Source organism: Aplysia californica, unplaced genomic scaffold (genome assembly GCF_000002075.1).
Source record: "Aplysia californica isolate F4 #8 unplaced genomic scaffold, AplCal3.0 scaffold00113, whole genome shotgun sequence".
NCBI lineage: Eukaryota > Metazoa > Mollusca > Gastropoda > Aplysiida > Aplysiidae > Aplysia > Aplysia californica.
The window spans coordinates 331,591-346,748 of NW_004797383.1; the positions used below are offsets into that span (position 1 = coordinate 331,591).

The 15,158-nt window shown below is 41.2% G+C and overlaps 1 protein-coding gene across 2 annotated transcripts in view; it reads left to right on the forward strand.

The window, feature by feature from the left end:
* The window catches only part of LOC101853778 (brefeldin A-inhibited guanine nucleotide-exchange protein 1), a 45,136-nt gene that overhangs the window by 24,104 nt on the left and 5,874 nt on the right, over window positions 1-15,158 (forward strand). For both annotated transcript variants that reach the window (XM_005095772.3, XM_005095773.3), the window contains exons 21-35: window positions 757-911; window positions 2,151-2,279; window positions 3,307-3,465; window positions 3,894-4,017; window positions 5,487-5,633; window positions 6,206-6,375; window positions 6,893-7,044; window positions 8,313-8,485; window positions 8,978-9,138; window positions 9,794-9,924; window positions 10,456-10,585; window positions 11,318-11,472; window positions 11,855-11,974; window positions 12,660-12,741; window positions 13,822-13,924. In XM_005095772.3, coding sequence (XP_005095829.1) covers window positions 757-911; window positions 2,151-2,279; window positions 3,307-3,465; window positions 3,894-4,017; window positions 5,487-5,633; window positions 6,206-6,375; window positions 6,893-7,044; window positions 8,313-8,485; window positions 8,978-9,138; window positions 9,794-9,924; window positions 10,456-10,585; window positions 11,318-11,472; window positions 11,855-11,974; window positions 12,660-12,741; window positions 13,822-13,924 — 2,091 coding nt within the window. The remainder of the gene's footprint in view (window positions 1-756; window positions 912-2,150; window positions 2,280-3,306; window positions 3,466-3,893; window positions 4,018-5,486; window positions 5,634-6,205; window positions 6,376-6,892; window positions 7,045-8,312; window positions 8,486-8,977; window positions 9,139-9,793; window positions 9,925-10,455; window positions 10,586-11,317; window positions 11,473-11,854; window positions 11,975-12,659; window positions 12,742-13,821; window positions 13,925-15,158) is intronic.

Here is a 15,158-nt window from a genome sequence, read left to right on the forward strand (position 1 = left end):
CGTTTTCTTCTTCTTCTTCTTCTTCTTCTTCTTCTTCTTCTTCTTCTTCTGCTTCTTCTGCTTCTTCTGCTTCTTCTTCTTCTTCTTCTTCTGTTATTCATTATCTTGGAAAGAATCCATATATCAGCTGCTTAGTGTAAGAATCCGTCGTACGTCACTTTTCAAAATGGCACATGGTGGAGTCTTACACTAAGCAGTACTGCCGTAAGCTGACAGAACGCCGAATTTTTTAAATTTGCTAAATCAAAAGCCTGATCAGTTACCATTCTTGTGTAAAAAAAATCAAATTGAAACTGTTACCAGTTTTTGAATAAATTAGAATTCAAATTTCAGAGTGACTCGATTTTTCAATGGTTACACTGACAAAATAAACAACTCTTTTTCGAAACTGATGTGAAGGAAAAAAAAGGGCTTACGACAGAGTAGATATGCCTGTAAAAACCAAAAGTGCATCATGTTTTTGTATCTCTAGTCTGTGAGTGGACGGTTGGCAGGTGCTCTGGTGTGGTTTTGCTTCCTCTTTCCTATCAAACATCTATCGTCCTTATCTCCCCTCCTTTTTTTTTTGTGTTTGTTACTCTCTTGTAACACCTCTAATCTTCTGGCACTCATATAACCTTATGCAGTTGTGAGCGCCGTATAACCTCTACTAAAACTTTTTTTAAAAAAATAGTTTTTTGGCCAGCTTATGGCAGAGTAGATATGCCTGTAAAAACCAAAAGTGCGTCATGTTTTCTGCATCTGTGTGTGTTACAGAGGACATCACGTCGGACAAGCAGCGGCGTCTGCTCTACAACCTGGAGATGGAGCACATGGCCACCACGGCCAAGGCTCTGATGGAGAGTGTGAGCCACGCGCAGGTCAGCTTCACCAGTGCCACTCACCAGGAGCACGTCAGGCCCATGTTCAAGGTGAGGACAGTTTGTGCGTGCGTGTGTGTGTGTGTGTGTGTGTGTGTGAGCACATGTGTGTGTGTGTGTGTGTGTGTGTGTGTGTGTGTGTGGGTGTGTATGTGTGCTCGTGTGTGTGTCTGTGTGCACATGTGTGTGTATGTGTCCTTGTGTGCGTGTCTGTGTGTGTATGTGTGCTTGTGTGTGTGGTAACGTGTGTGTGTGTATATGTGTGTGGTAACATGTGTGTGTGTGTGTGTGTGCATGTGTGTGTGTATGTGTGCACGTGTGTGTGTATGTGTGCATGAGTGTGTGTCTGTGTGCTTGTGTGTATGTCTGTGCACTTGCGAGGTGAACCACATTCCTGGTGGAAAGTATTAGTTAATTGCAGGTAGGCTTTTTTTTTGTTGCTCTGTGAGTTAGTATGTTTGGAGTATGCTGGTGTGGAGTGTGTTTGTGTTGTGTGAGTGTATATGTGTCTGTATAGTATGAGTGTCTGTGTGCATATGTGAAATGTACCACAGCCTTGGCTTATGGTGAGAGTTTTAAGCAGATTTCTGCTCAAAGAGCATATCAGGCCCATGTTCACGGGCAACTTTGGTGTAATTATGTTAAGAGTGTGTTCTGTTGTTATGTATAGTGTTTAATTGTACATGGGTTCATATACTTGTATGTGGGTGGTTGGCGGCTGCTGTGATGTGGTTTGCTTCTTCTCTTCTGTCAAAAGTCTATTGTCCTTATTTCCTCTTCTTTTTTGTGTGTGTTTGTTACTCTCTTGAAACACCTCTAATCTTCGGCACTTATATGACATAATGGTGTTGCAAGTACTGAAAAGCTCTTACCAAATAAATATACACTTGTATCAGTGTATTTTATCTGCATGATCACTTCCCTTGAACCACATAAAGCCTGTGTTGAAGGTAAATAATCTGAAGCTTATCCAACAGCAACTCCTTCTTAAATCTAATACATATGGTCCGTTTAAGGACAAGCAGGCCAACCCTGATTTCCGGGGTTTCCAGAAATTTTGACCAACTCCAAAAGTGGGCATTGCCCTACCCATAAAAGAAGTTTGGTTTCATTTGTGTCTATATTTGTTTGATTAAGGAGAAAACTCTCCTTGTCTGTTAAAGAAACTGAACAAGGGGCAAAAACTTCACCTTCGATTTTCTCAAAACAGCATTTTTTTGGGATAGCCCCCTTGTTCTTAAAAGCGATCATGTAATCTATCCGTGTTGTCGGGTGTTTATTTCCTCCCAGTTGGCGTGGACTCCGTTCCTGGCGGCCTTCAGTGTGGGTCTACAGGACTGCGATGACAACGAGATAGCTCTGCTCTGTCTGGACGGAATCCGCTGTGCTATTCGCATTGCTTGCATATTTCACATGGAGGTATGTTGGTTGGGTTTGAAGTCATTTATTTGAGTAAAGTATTGCACATTGACATCGTAGTGGTAATTTAGTGTGAAGAAAAAGTGAAACACATGAACCGAAACAACAGGGAAAGAAAAGGAGAACAGTATATCAGTGGCGCCCACCATCTGTCCACCGCAGGGGTCATGGTCTTTGGTTTGGAATGCAAGGTTGGGTGGTTAGTGATGTGAGGGCGGGTGGTTGGAGGGCGCCGCTGGTAGGTCCTACTTCTTTACTTTAACTCTGTTATTTCTGTCTGTCTGTCTGACTTTTGCACAGCTTTAAATGAGTATTATTGTGTTGATGAGCTTCTCTTTACTCAAACAAATAAACAAACAAACAAACAAGTGATTTGAGGATTAATTTCTGTTTTGTTGGTCGGTGTTCTGAGGTAACTTTACTTGCGGTTTTAGAGAGCTGCGGGTGATGTTTCCTTCTTCTTGTCCTTCCCTTTCTTTTGGCTTTTATCTGTTAAGTGGTTGGTTGGCAGGTGCTCTGGTGTGGTTTACTTCTTCTTTCCTGTCAAACATCTATCGTCCTTATTTCCCCTCCTTCTTTTTTATGTTTGTTACTCTCTTGTAACACCTCTAATCTTCTGGCGCTCATATGACCTTATGCAGTTTCGAGCGCTGTGAAACCTCTACTAAAACAAAATTATCTGTTTTTTGTCTTCTATGTTCATTTTTTAAAGGCTTTACACTGTACTCGTGTTGTTCTTTTCTAACATCTTCTTCAAATGTGCCTTACAAGTCTTATCTGTAAACGTAATTTTAAAAATTTGCATGTTTTTTTGCTTTTTTTTTTAAACAATACATCTTAGAATGAAAGAGCCCCTGTGATTTTGTGTCCGTACATTTTGAACAGCGTAGTTTCCAGAGCATTACATTGATTTTTTTTGCTGTTCTTAAGGTTTTTAAAACATTTGTCAGTTTTCGTTCAAAATGTGTTGCTTACTAAATTTCTTTATTTTTAACTTCAAATGTCATTTTCTTGTCTGCCTAACCAGTTGGAGAGAGATGCGTACGTCCAGGCCCTGGCTCGGTTCACCCTGCTGACCTGTGCCACGCCCATCACTGAGATGAAGACAAAGAACATCGACACCATCAAGACGCTCATCTCCGTGGCCCACACGGACGGGAACTACCTGGGCAAGTCCTGGCTCGAGGTATGGTTCGGCTGAAAGGCTGATGATATAGTAGCATCCGCTGTCTTATGGTCAAGCTGTCGGGCTCGTAACAAAAAGGTCATGGTTTTTTAACTCCATCAGGGACCTGAAGTTGCGTCTTAGAAAAGACATTTTACACAAATTTTTTCCTCTCTTCACCCAATAGATGGGGAAAGGTCCTGTCAGTTCGTAGATCTTTTCGGTTTGTTTTGAGTCGTGGTAATTTGGAAAAATTGGCTCTCCTGACTGCGTTGTTTACCTTAGTTTTTAAATATTCTAGTATTTACCATGTCATGCTTTTTAAACCATGTTCTTCAGTTTTTAAAATGTTCTATTGTATACTGGATTGTGTCTTTGTAAACAATATTTTCTTCTTTCTTTTCTTCTTTCAGTCTTTTCATTCTTCTCAACTTGTTGTTTTTTGACAGATCCTGCGGTGCATCTCCCAGCTGGAGTTGGCCCAGCTGATTGGCACGGGAGTGAAGACTAAGTACATCGCCAGCGCAACCCACGCTCACTCAAACAACCCAGTGGAGGCTCATGACCCTGAAGGTGGGCCATTGTTGTCTACCTTTTAAAGTATATATATATGTTTTTTTAACTTCAGACATTCATGTTAATCTATAATGAAGTCAGACGTACAAAGATGTTGGCATTGTACATATACTAAATGGAAGCAAAGATAGTACATAACAAGATGGGCCACTCAGCCAAAAAAGTGTCCGCCGGAAATCCGCTCTTTGCTTCAGATGGCACAGCAGTCTGTTTTGAAGCTCTCTTTCGTTTTTCCAGAAGAAGAATAGGAATAGCACCTCCTTGCATGCGCAGATCGACTGCTGTCCATAAGCAGTTCGGGTTCGTTCAGTGCGGAGTTTTAGGGTTTTTTGTTTTTTTAATGACCTCTCGCCTTTCATTCTAAAATCAAATTGAACGAAGAAAACAATCACCCTTTCCTCCGGAAGAGGGTTTTTTTTGTCAGCGGAACCATTTTAAAAAAGCGTTCTTCCGAAATTTATTCAAAAACTTGCTAGTTTGACTTTGATTTTTTAAACTCAAGTAGGGTAACTCTGTTCGCAAAAGATGCGCATTTGCGAAGAGGGCGCCACCAAATTTTGAGGGCACTTTTTTATTTGGCTCAAAGAGAGAAGTGGCCCCTCTTGTTATGTAGACTCTTTAATGGAAGTAAAGTATTTCAGCTGATTTTAGTTCTGCTTTAAACCGGATTTGGAGATGCTGTTACAAATTGCATGTAAAGATAAAAGTGAGTAAAAAATTGTTCCCGCATCCAATCTGGACATTGGGGATTGCCTTGTTAGTGAGACAACTTCCTGGGCCTTTTGCCCTATTGTAGTAGGGTGCCCAGTTCCTTTCCACGCCACCTTTACTTCCCCAGCTCGAAGTCTGGTACCCATTACTGCTGGGTTGGCAGGAGGGGTTGAAAAAAATTTGTGTCCGAACTCCAAACCGAGACTTGAACCCAGATGTTCCGCGAGTAGTAAAGAAAAAAATTACCATTTCCCAACCAAAGTGTCCTTATTGTAGTAAGCCAAATATAAAGTAAAGTGCAGATGAATTGACAAACGGGTATAAGTGTCGTTTCTAAGTTTTGCATGTTGGGAATCTAACAACTTGAGTCATTTTGACTCGGGTCATCCCTTCTGAACTCATTTAAAGAAGTACAACTTTTGATTTGATTGAATATTGAATTCACATTAAAATAATAGTCAGGTTTTATTCTCTTCCTTTTTTTAATGAAGATATGATTGGCCATAAATTACATCTGATCATTTTCAATGTCTGTCGATTGAGTTTTCAGATTTGTGTACCCTTTAGTATATTTTTAATGTGTAATCTATTTACTGTTTTGGTCTGTGTGTCTATCTCGTTGACTGGCTGGCTGGCTGGCTCACCGGTTGGTCTATATGTATGTCTGTCTGTATGTCCATAACTGTTTTATGTTATTAGGTTTTTTTAAGATTTTAACTGGTAAACAATTTTACTTTCCCTACCCCCCCCCTCAGTGATAGTGAAGGGCAACATGGGAAGCATGGACCGCCAGCGCCTGGCCAACTTCCAGGAGACGGTTGGAGAGACCAGTTCTCAGAGTGTCGTTGTCGCGGTCGACCGCATCTTCACAGGCTCTGTCAAGCTTGATGGAGATGCTATTGGTGAGAAACCTTTACTGTGTTCGCATTTATGTAGTACTGAAAGTACATCTTGCCTTTTCAAAGTTTAACAGTTTGATGTGAATACCCCTCAAGAAATGAACCTTGGTCTAGCAGTTTGTGTAAAGGAGTTCTGTAGGATGTTGAACTTCTATTTACAGAACTATCGCTACGTGTTCGGCCCGTTCAGCTGCACATTTCTCATACACCAATGCTAAAATTGTAACTCCGTGTCTAAAACACAATGATGAGTAGTGGGTGGTTGGCGGGTGCTCTGGTGTGGTTTGTTTTGTCTTTCCTATCAAAAATCTATCATCCTTATCTCCCCTTCTTTTTTATGTTTGATACTCTCTTGTAACACCTCTAATCTTCTGGCGCTCATATGACCTTATGCAGTTGCGAGCGCCATGAAACCTCTTCTAAAACAAAACAACTTCTATGGAACAGTCACTATGTGTTTGGCCAGTTCGGCTGCATATTTCCCTTACACCAACACTAAAATTATAACTCCTTGTCTAAAACCCGATGATGAGAGTGGCGTTTAAATCTGACCAACCCTTCTTCTTGTGCTTCAGTGGAGTTCACGCGGGCGCTGTGTCAGGTGTCGATGGACGAACTCGCCAGTATGGCTCACCCTCGCATGTTCAGCCTGCAGAAGATTGTGGAGATCTCGTACTACAACATGGGCCGTATCAGGCTGCAGTGGTCACGTATCTGGCACTACCTCAGCGACCACTTCAACAAGGTGAGAATTCTACCGCCTATGTGGACAGAGCAAGCTCAAGTGTTTACTGTAGAATTACTGGGGGTTTTGTTAAATGTACGAAGAGATTGGAGAATGCATGTTCAAGTGGTGGGATATAGGCTAGTCTTTAATCAGTGATAGTAAAGGAAAAAAAACTTATGCAATCCTGTTTTTTTTTGTGTGACCAAGTATGATGTGTTTTGAATTCATCTGTATGAGAGAGAGAGTTTCCCTTTCTTTTCCTATTTTCCCTTTGTTTTTTCATACCATCAGTATTCATTTTGCTTTTCCCTGATTTTTTCAGTCGCTAAAAGAATTCATTTCTTTTCTTTGTAGACATGTGTTACCTTTTCAAAGTGAATTCATTTATTGTGCTTGTATTTGGAGGGTAGTTCTTTTTTGTTTTTTTTTTCTTCTGTGTCTTGTTTTTCTCAGCATTAAGTGACTGTTATTATGTCGATATGTTTCTCTTTGCTCAAGACTCATTTATCATGTTTGAAAATGATGCTCATATCAGGTTGGATGTAACCCTAGTGAAGACATCGCCTTCTTCGCTGTTGACTCCCTGCGACAGCTGTCCATGAAATTTATCGAGAAAGGAGAGTTTGCCAACTTCAGGTTCCAGAAAGATTTCTTGAGGCCCTTCGAACATATCATGAAGAAGAACAAGTAAGTTTGTTTTGTTTCTCTGGTGTCTGATGTGGTCTGTATTGTCTATACTGTAGAACCTGCACTTACGGACACCTGTCCAAAACAATCACCTATACAAACGACCACTTCCCACTTCTACAGTTGCAGGGGTTTTTCTTACACTGTCATGACAATCTCCAATCTGTCCACCTGTCTAAGAAAATCACTTTTCTCCTCTACAATGGGTGACAGCCTCAGACAATTTCTACTGAGTGTTAACGATTTTACTCTATTATCTTAAGAGGGAACAAGAATGTGGGTTGTTGGCGGGTGCTCTGGTGTGGTTTGTTTCTTCTTTCCCGTCAAACATCTATCGTCTTTATCTACCCTCCTTCTTTTATGTGTTTGTTACTCTCTTGTAACACCTCTAATCTTCGGCACTTATCTGACCTTATTGAGTTGCAGGTGCCATAAAACTCTTACGAAAACTGAAACTGAACAAGAGCATAATATTTCTTTTGTGTATTGGCCCTTTTTTTTTTTACATTTACATTATTCATGATCCTTTCTGTTCAAGAGGATTTGTTCTTCTTGTTCTTTTTCTCACGATGTCGTTTGCTGATCACTGTGGGTATATAATAATAATAAATAATAAATAGAATTTGTATAGCGCATATCCCCGCTCAACTGCAGGCTCTATGCGCTTTACACTATATTATTACCCCAGCAGACCATAGGACACTCCGAAACATTCTCAGCTTCCCGGGAAGCATACAGTGCAAGCAGCTGATTAAGCGCTCAAACACTAACAAACTGACAAGATCTTTCGCTGTCTATAGCCGGGTACCCATTCCCACCTGGGTGAAGTGAGGAAAATTCGTGTAAAGTGCCTTTCCCAAGGACACAACGTCGGGCCCCTGACGGGATTCGAACCCACGACCTTACGATGTTCAGCATCTGTAGCCTACTTGAGGAATGACTTAATCTGATATATATATGAAGACTTCAGTTTGTTGGTCCACACAACTAGTCGTTTGTGAACATTAAGAATGTGTCCAAGCTAAAAGCTTCTGATCAAGCACTTAGGGGTGACAAAAGTGGAGTTTAGCAAATCTCTCTTCAGAACTATCTCACTGACATAGTGCTGGTTTTTTTTTTCACTTTGCTTTGGAGAGTTTTCCTGCGCTTTACTTTCTTTCATCCATTGGTTTTTCATCCTGTAACATTTTGCCTGTTTGCATCCTTTCATGTGCTTCTAGTAGTATCAGCACTGGTAGATTAAAAATCACTTTGTTTTCTTGTGTTAGGTCCCCAGCAATCCGAGACATGGTTGTGAGATGTGTGGCTCAGATGGTCAATTCTCAGGCCGCCAACATCAAATCAGGCTGGAAAAACATCTTCAGTGTGTTCCACTTGGCGGCTTCAGACCACGATGAGGGCATTGTGGACCTGTCATTCCAGACTACCGGCAAAATCATTTGTAAGTTTTAGTTGGAGAAGGCAAAAGAGGCAGAGTTAGACTAAGAAAAAAGTGGGTGGTTGGCGGGTGCTCTGGTGTGGTTTGCTCCTTCTTTCCTATAAAAAATCTGTCGTCTCTATCTCCCCTCCTTCTTTTTTATGTTTGTTACTCTCTTGTAACACCTCTAGTCTTCGGCACTTATATGACCTTATTGTGTTGCAAGTGCCGTAAAACTCTTACTAAAACTAAATTAAACTAAGACTAAGAAAAATTTACTTGGAGAGAACTTGAAAAATGGATGACTGGATAAGACCAGGATGATACTAATTTTTTTAAACATAGATTTCAAAGAGTGTCAGAGCAGAGAAATGAGTTGGGAACCATGCTCGCTGATGTCTGTTTCAGATCTGGCATTTGAAGAAGGTACACGGTTTTGTAGGCTTCATGACTAGTGACATCTCTCTGTCTGGACCGAAAATCCAATGAGATTACTTTCTGCCTTTCCCGTTTCAGTGAGTGTATTTGAGAAGCACTTTGCTGCGATCATCGACTCATTCCAAGATGCTGTCAAGTGCCTGTCAGAGTTTGCCTGCAACGCTGCGTTCCCAGATACCAGCATGGAAGCCATACGGCTCATACGCAACTGCGCCAGATACGTGGCAGAGAAACCAAATGTACGGCATGCAAGTTATATATGTTTGTGTTTAAAATTAAGATTTTTAGTTAGATTTACTTTCTGTGTGTAACAGAATTATATCTCGGACCATAATATATTGGTGTAACTATGTTGTGTGCCCTACAAGGGAAACTACTGTACTGTTCATCCTGGTGGAAGGCTCTCCTACAAAGGAACTCAGGAGGTTGTGCTGATCGACCTGGCGAGTTGTTTCTGTATCTTATGCAGTTGCGAGCGCCGCAAAACCTCTACAAAAACTAAAACTTGTGTGTCGTGTGTTCAGATGTTCTGTAAACGTGCTAATTTTTTTTGATCATGTGTTCAGAGTTCGGTAAACATGCTAATCTTTTGTGTCGTGTGTTCAGAAGTTCTGTAAACATGCTAATCTTTTGTGTCGTGTGTTCAGAAGTTCTTTAAACATGCTAATCTTTTGTGTCGTGTGTTCAGATGTTCTGTAAACATGCTAATCTTGTGTGTCGTGTGCTCAGATGTTCTGTAAACATGCTAATCTTGTGTGTCGTGTGCTCAGATGTTCTGTAAACATGCTAATCTTGTGTGTCGTGTGCTCAGATGCTCTGTAAACGTGCTAATTAGTTGTGTTATGTGCCCAGATGTTCTGTAATTGTGCTAATCTTTTTGTGTCGTGTGCTCAGATGTTCCGGGAGCACGCCGGTGAGGAGATTTCAGTGCCGGAGGAGGATCGTGTGTGGGTGAAGGGCTGGTTCCCCGTGTTGTTTGAGCTCTCCTGTGTTATCAACAGATGCAAGCTGGATGTGAGGACCAGGTGGGTGCTCTCTGCACACTGTGGGTGTGGCCAGTCATAAATCTTGTGGTATTACTTTGGGGTAAATCTTGTGTTATTACTTTACTTTTTCTTTAAAAAAAGCTATTGCTGCTCTGTGCAGATTTGGATTCTCTGTGCCGAGTCATAATTCTTGTCCTCAGGTTCATGCTGGGTTTTATTCCTCCTGCTAGTTGCCTGACAGGGGTTAAAACCCTATACGTACGTCGTGGTTTACTATCGTATCCATATGTCGTTGGAAACCCTGTGCCACCACTTTCGAAAGAGGAAATTTACTCGTTAATCCGATCCATATGCTTTGCATAGCAGTCTGTCAAAATAATTTTTTGAGAAATACTGAAAATTTCAAAGAGGTCTTCATACTGGAAGTATTGTAAAATGTGTAGAATACAACCTCGGGTGTACAAAATGACCTCAGGGCCAACGGATAACGTTAAAGAAGTTTTTTTTGTTCTTTCCCCTTCATACTCCTCTATAGTCATACTTTCAGCATCTCTACTTTCTTGTCCTCAGAGGTTTGACTGTAATGTTTGAGATCATGAAGACTTACGGAGAGAACTTCCAGCCTCACTGGTGGAAGGATTTGTTCAGGATTGTCTTCAGAATTTTTGATGTGATGAAGTTGCCAGAGGCTCAAAGTGAGGTAAGTGGGTGGTTGGCGGGTGCTTTGGTGTGGTTTGCTTCTTCTTTCCTATCAAACATCTATCATCCTTATCTCTCCTTCTTCTGTTTTATGTTTGTTACCCTCTTGTAACTCCTCTAATCTTCTGGCGCTCATATGACCTTATGCAGTTGCGAGCGCTGTAAAACCTCTACTAAAAGTAAAATTTAAAGTGAGGTAAGTTGCTGGGTTAGATACACCCTAGACATGGTTTTTAATTTTTGGGTGGGAGCAAAGGGGTAATACATTTTGTCCTCTTGAAATGTGTATGAGAACCCGTTTGTATCATTCTTCGAGTGGTTGGTTGGTAGGTGCTGTGATATGGTCTGCTCCTGTCCTATCAAACATCTATTGTCCTGATCTCTCCTCCTTTTCTTTGTATATTACTCTCTAGTAACGCCTCTAATCTTCAGCAGCACTTATTTTCCATATTTGTGTTTCAAGTGCTATTCCACTCTTTTGAAAGCTAATACTCATTCTCCGAGATTCATATTATTGTTTACAAAGTTTGGCACTTATTAGGTATATATAATGTAACCATTTTAGCTCAGGAAATATGTCAATTGTAAACATGGCAAAGATGTTGCAGTGTATTCTGGAGAAAATATCTTTTGATCCCTGGCTGAAATTAAAAAACCAAAACAACAACAACCCAGAATGCATGTTATTTATTGAAGATAATAGTAGTGAGCGGCATGTGGTGTATTTGTACAGAAATCTGAGTGGATGACGACCACCTGTAACCACGCCCTGTACGCCATCGTGGACGTGTTCTCGCAGTACTACCAGCAGTTGTCTCCCCTGCTGCTCACAGAGCTCTACCAGATGCTGCAGTGGTGTGTGGCGCAGGATAACGAACAGCTGGCCAGGTGAGACTGCTTGCGTGCTGGCATTTTTTTTACTTTGGTCTCCTTTTGTGATTTGTGAGAAATTTCCGGAAGTCATGGGGGCGGCTGGAGGGCACTGCTAGTAGGTGTTCAACTTCTTTTCTTTTTCTGTCTGCCAGTCCTGCAGCTAGACAGTCAGTTCGATGTCGCGCACAAACTGCAGTCCGCTTCAATTCTGAGAGACTGCCTTTAGGAAATTACCATTATTGTGTTGAAGTGTTTCTCTTTACTTACTCACACGAACAAAAATTATTTTATTTTTAGGAACCCCGAAACAAATGCGTTTTTTAGTTCTATTTATTCATCTATCTTGAGCCTGGTGTTTTTAAGCTATTACCTAATATATTTTTATTCTGTTTGTTAGATCGGGCACCAACTGCCTGGAGAACCTGGTCATCTCCAATGGGAATAAGTTCTCCTCCAAGGCCTGGGACCAGACGTGTGCCTGTATGCTGGACATCTTCAAGTCGACCATACCTCACAAGTGAGTGGAGACCAAGTGCATGGGTGGTTGGCGGGTGCTCTGGTGTGCTTTGCTCCTTCCTTCCTATCTAACATTATATCGTCCTGATCTCTCCTCCTCCTTTTTTATGTTTGTTTCTCTCCTGTAACACCTCTAATCTTTGGCACTTATATGACCTTATTGTGTTGCAAGTGCCGTAAAACTGTTACTAAAAACTAAGACCAAGTGCTGTTTTATTGTGTCACTTTTAAAAATCATTTCATGCTGTATTTGATTGGAGGGGGTAAAGGGGGGGGGGGGGGGTTAATAACTTTATGTATTGTTATTTGTTATCTCTATATAGAGCTCTGTTTCTCTTTTTATGCTGTCATCTTTTGATATTTGTTTGCTGATAGGAACGTCTCTCCATTTGCGTTTTTACATCTACTTTACTTAAAACTCTGTGTGGGTGGTTGGTGGGTGCTCTGGTGTGGTTTGCTCCCGTCTTTCCTATCAAACATCTATCATCTTTATCTCCCCTCCTTCTTTTCTGTTTGTTACTCCCTTGTAACACTTCTAATCTTCGGCACTTATATGACTTTATTGTGTTGCAAGTGCCGTAAAACTCTTGCGTAAAAAAAAAAAAGGAATAAAACTCCTGTATTTCAGTTACACTGTCATCCAGTGGTATCTATCAGTTCATTGAAAGCATTTATTTATCTTCCAGATTGTTATCCTGGCAGCCTGAAGGTCACTCTGAAGTGGCACCCTCTAACAAACCAGAAGGCTCAAATAGCCTGGAGAACAACGTGAGTTCTAGCTCGTATTTATAGGTGGCTATTGGTGCAGAGCTTCCCTGTTGTAATTATTGACTGCACGGAGGTGGTTTAAAAAATTTTTTTTTATGGCGCGTCTAATACCGGGTGTCCATTGGCACGATCGGTTTTGTCGGGTTGGTTTGCTAGCCAGATTGAGGTCGCAATGCGGCTATCATGGCACAAACTGATTGCCTGGCTCGTTGCCTCAAAAACAAACGCGTTTGTATTCAGACGACGAGTCAGGAGATCAACCGGACCTGACCCGATCCCATCCGTAATGGGCACCCGGTATAAAGAAACCTCTGGAGCCATTTTTCTCCCAAAAAATTTTTACGCACCCTACCTGATAATATTAACCAGATCTTGCAAAGTGCTGAAGCTATCTCAGAAGATAAAAAGCAAGTTGTTCAGAAATGATTTGTGTTTCAAAAAGAGCAATAAAACACATTTCCTCAAAATGCGTCATATGGCACATTCCATCAGACATGCACATACACACACACACACACACATACACACTCACACACACACATACACACTCACACACACGCTCATGCACATGCACACGCACATACAATAAGATTGTTATTGAGTTTAAAAGGTCCAATCAGCAGTTGAAATTATAAAATCTTTTTTTTCTGTTAACTGTTTTTAGTATGCAAACATGTGAAAACTTGCCGACACAAAATGATGGAAGTACTGTCATTAGTATTAGGTCTAATGCTGTGCTTTCGGGGGGGGGGGGGGGGGGGTTGTGCCTGCTGTATGTACATGTATGTAGATTAATTGTGCAGATTATGGTGTTTAAAATTTTTTTTTTTTAAATATGGACAATTTGTTGAAAATTCAAGATGTTGCTATGCACCATTTTGTTTGTACTGACTGTGTCAGTCTGAAAAGAGACAAACTGTGTGTAATTTTTCTTCAGATTTGTAAATTTGTTCACTTATTCTTTGTTCATTCCGAGCATTTGATGAAGCTGCGAATTGACGTAATACGTGAACTGTTCCTGATTGCTATATCCCATATATTTATTTATTTGTTTTGTTTATTTCACCTTTGATCCACCAGGACGAATCTCACTCGGAGACGGGGCGGATTAGTCGTGCAGACAGCATCCACAGCGTGCACAGCACCTATTCCCAGGAGTCACATGATAACCGACCAATCAAAAGTCAGTATGTCAGGAACTTTACAGTGGGTAGTTGGCGGGTGCTCTGGTGTGGTTTGTTTCTTCTTTCCTATCACACTTCTATTGTCTCTATCTCCCCTCCTTTTTTTTGTGTGTACTCTCTTGTTACACCTCTGATCTTAGGCACTTCTATGACCTAATTGTGTTGAAGGTGCTGTAAAACACTTACTAAACTAAGAAGAACTTGAAATTCTTAAAGACTGATTTCCTCAGTACTGAAAAGTAAAGAAAAATGAGAAAGGGTCTTAAGGGTGGAGTTAGAGAGAGGGAGAGAAAAGGGGGAGATGGGGGGCGGGAGGGAGGTGTAGGATACTGAAAAAGAGTTGGAAAATGCACCGCAATTAGTTAACATCATTTCAAGTGATCAGCTTTATTACAGTTTTGTACTCAAAGGGAAACATTTCCTCGGGTCATTTGTGGCTCTGAGCACCTTACGGAACCGTTGTTTGATATCATGTTCACTTTGTCTTAGGTTGTGAAAAGTTGTTGGGGTCAAATTTTAAAGCAAACTTCCGTTTGTAAAATACCAAAACAAAAGATGATTTTTCTCACCTCTCGGTGAGGCTCTGTGTATGAGTGTTGTGGCAGCAGAAGACGGGTGGGATGCGTGTCTTTGCTTTCACCTTGCATGCAACCTCATTATGGAATACTTTGGAAGCCGTTTTTCCAAATCTTATCCTTTGGCCCCCATGCCATTTAGAATGCTATAACTTTCCACATAAAGATCCAATTACACCGAGCGGGTGGTTGGTGGGTGCTCTGGTGTGATTTGCTCCTTCTTTCCTAACAGACATCTATCGTCCTCGTCTCTCCTCCTTTTTTGTGTTTGTTACTCTCTTGTAGCACCTCTAATCTTCGGCACTTATATGACTTTGTTGTGTTGCAAGTGCCGTAAAACTCTTACCAAAACTAAAGCTGAAACCAAATACACCGAAAGAGAGTGAGAAATACTCAGGTGAAAGTGAAGCTTTTCAAACATACAAACACGTCAGTTTTCATAAGTATTTGCCTCCCAGACAGGTTCCCTCAGAGACACACACATATATGATTGCCTGTTTCTGCACAAGCTACCTGTGTTTTGTATGCCCCTCCCCTGATGCCTAGCGTTGTCCCCCACAGACACACAAATTACCTACTTCTGCACAAGCTACTGCCCCCTCCACCCCCTATCCCCCCACCCCGACATCTCCCACCTCTGACATCTAGCATTGTCCCC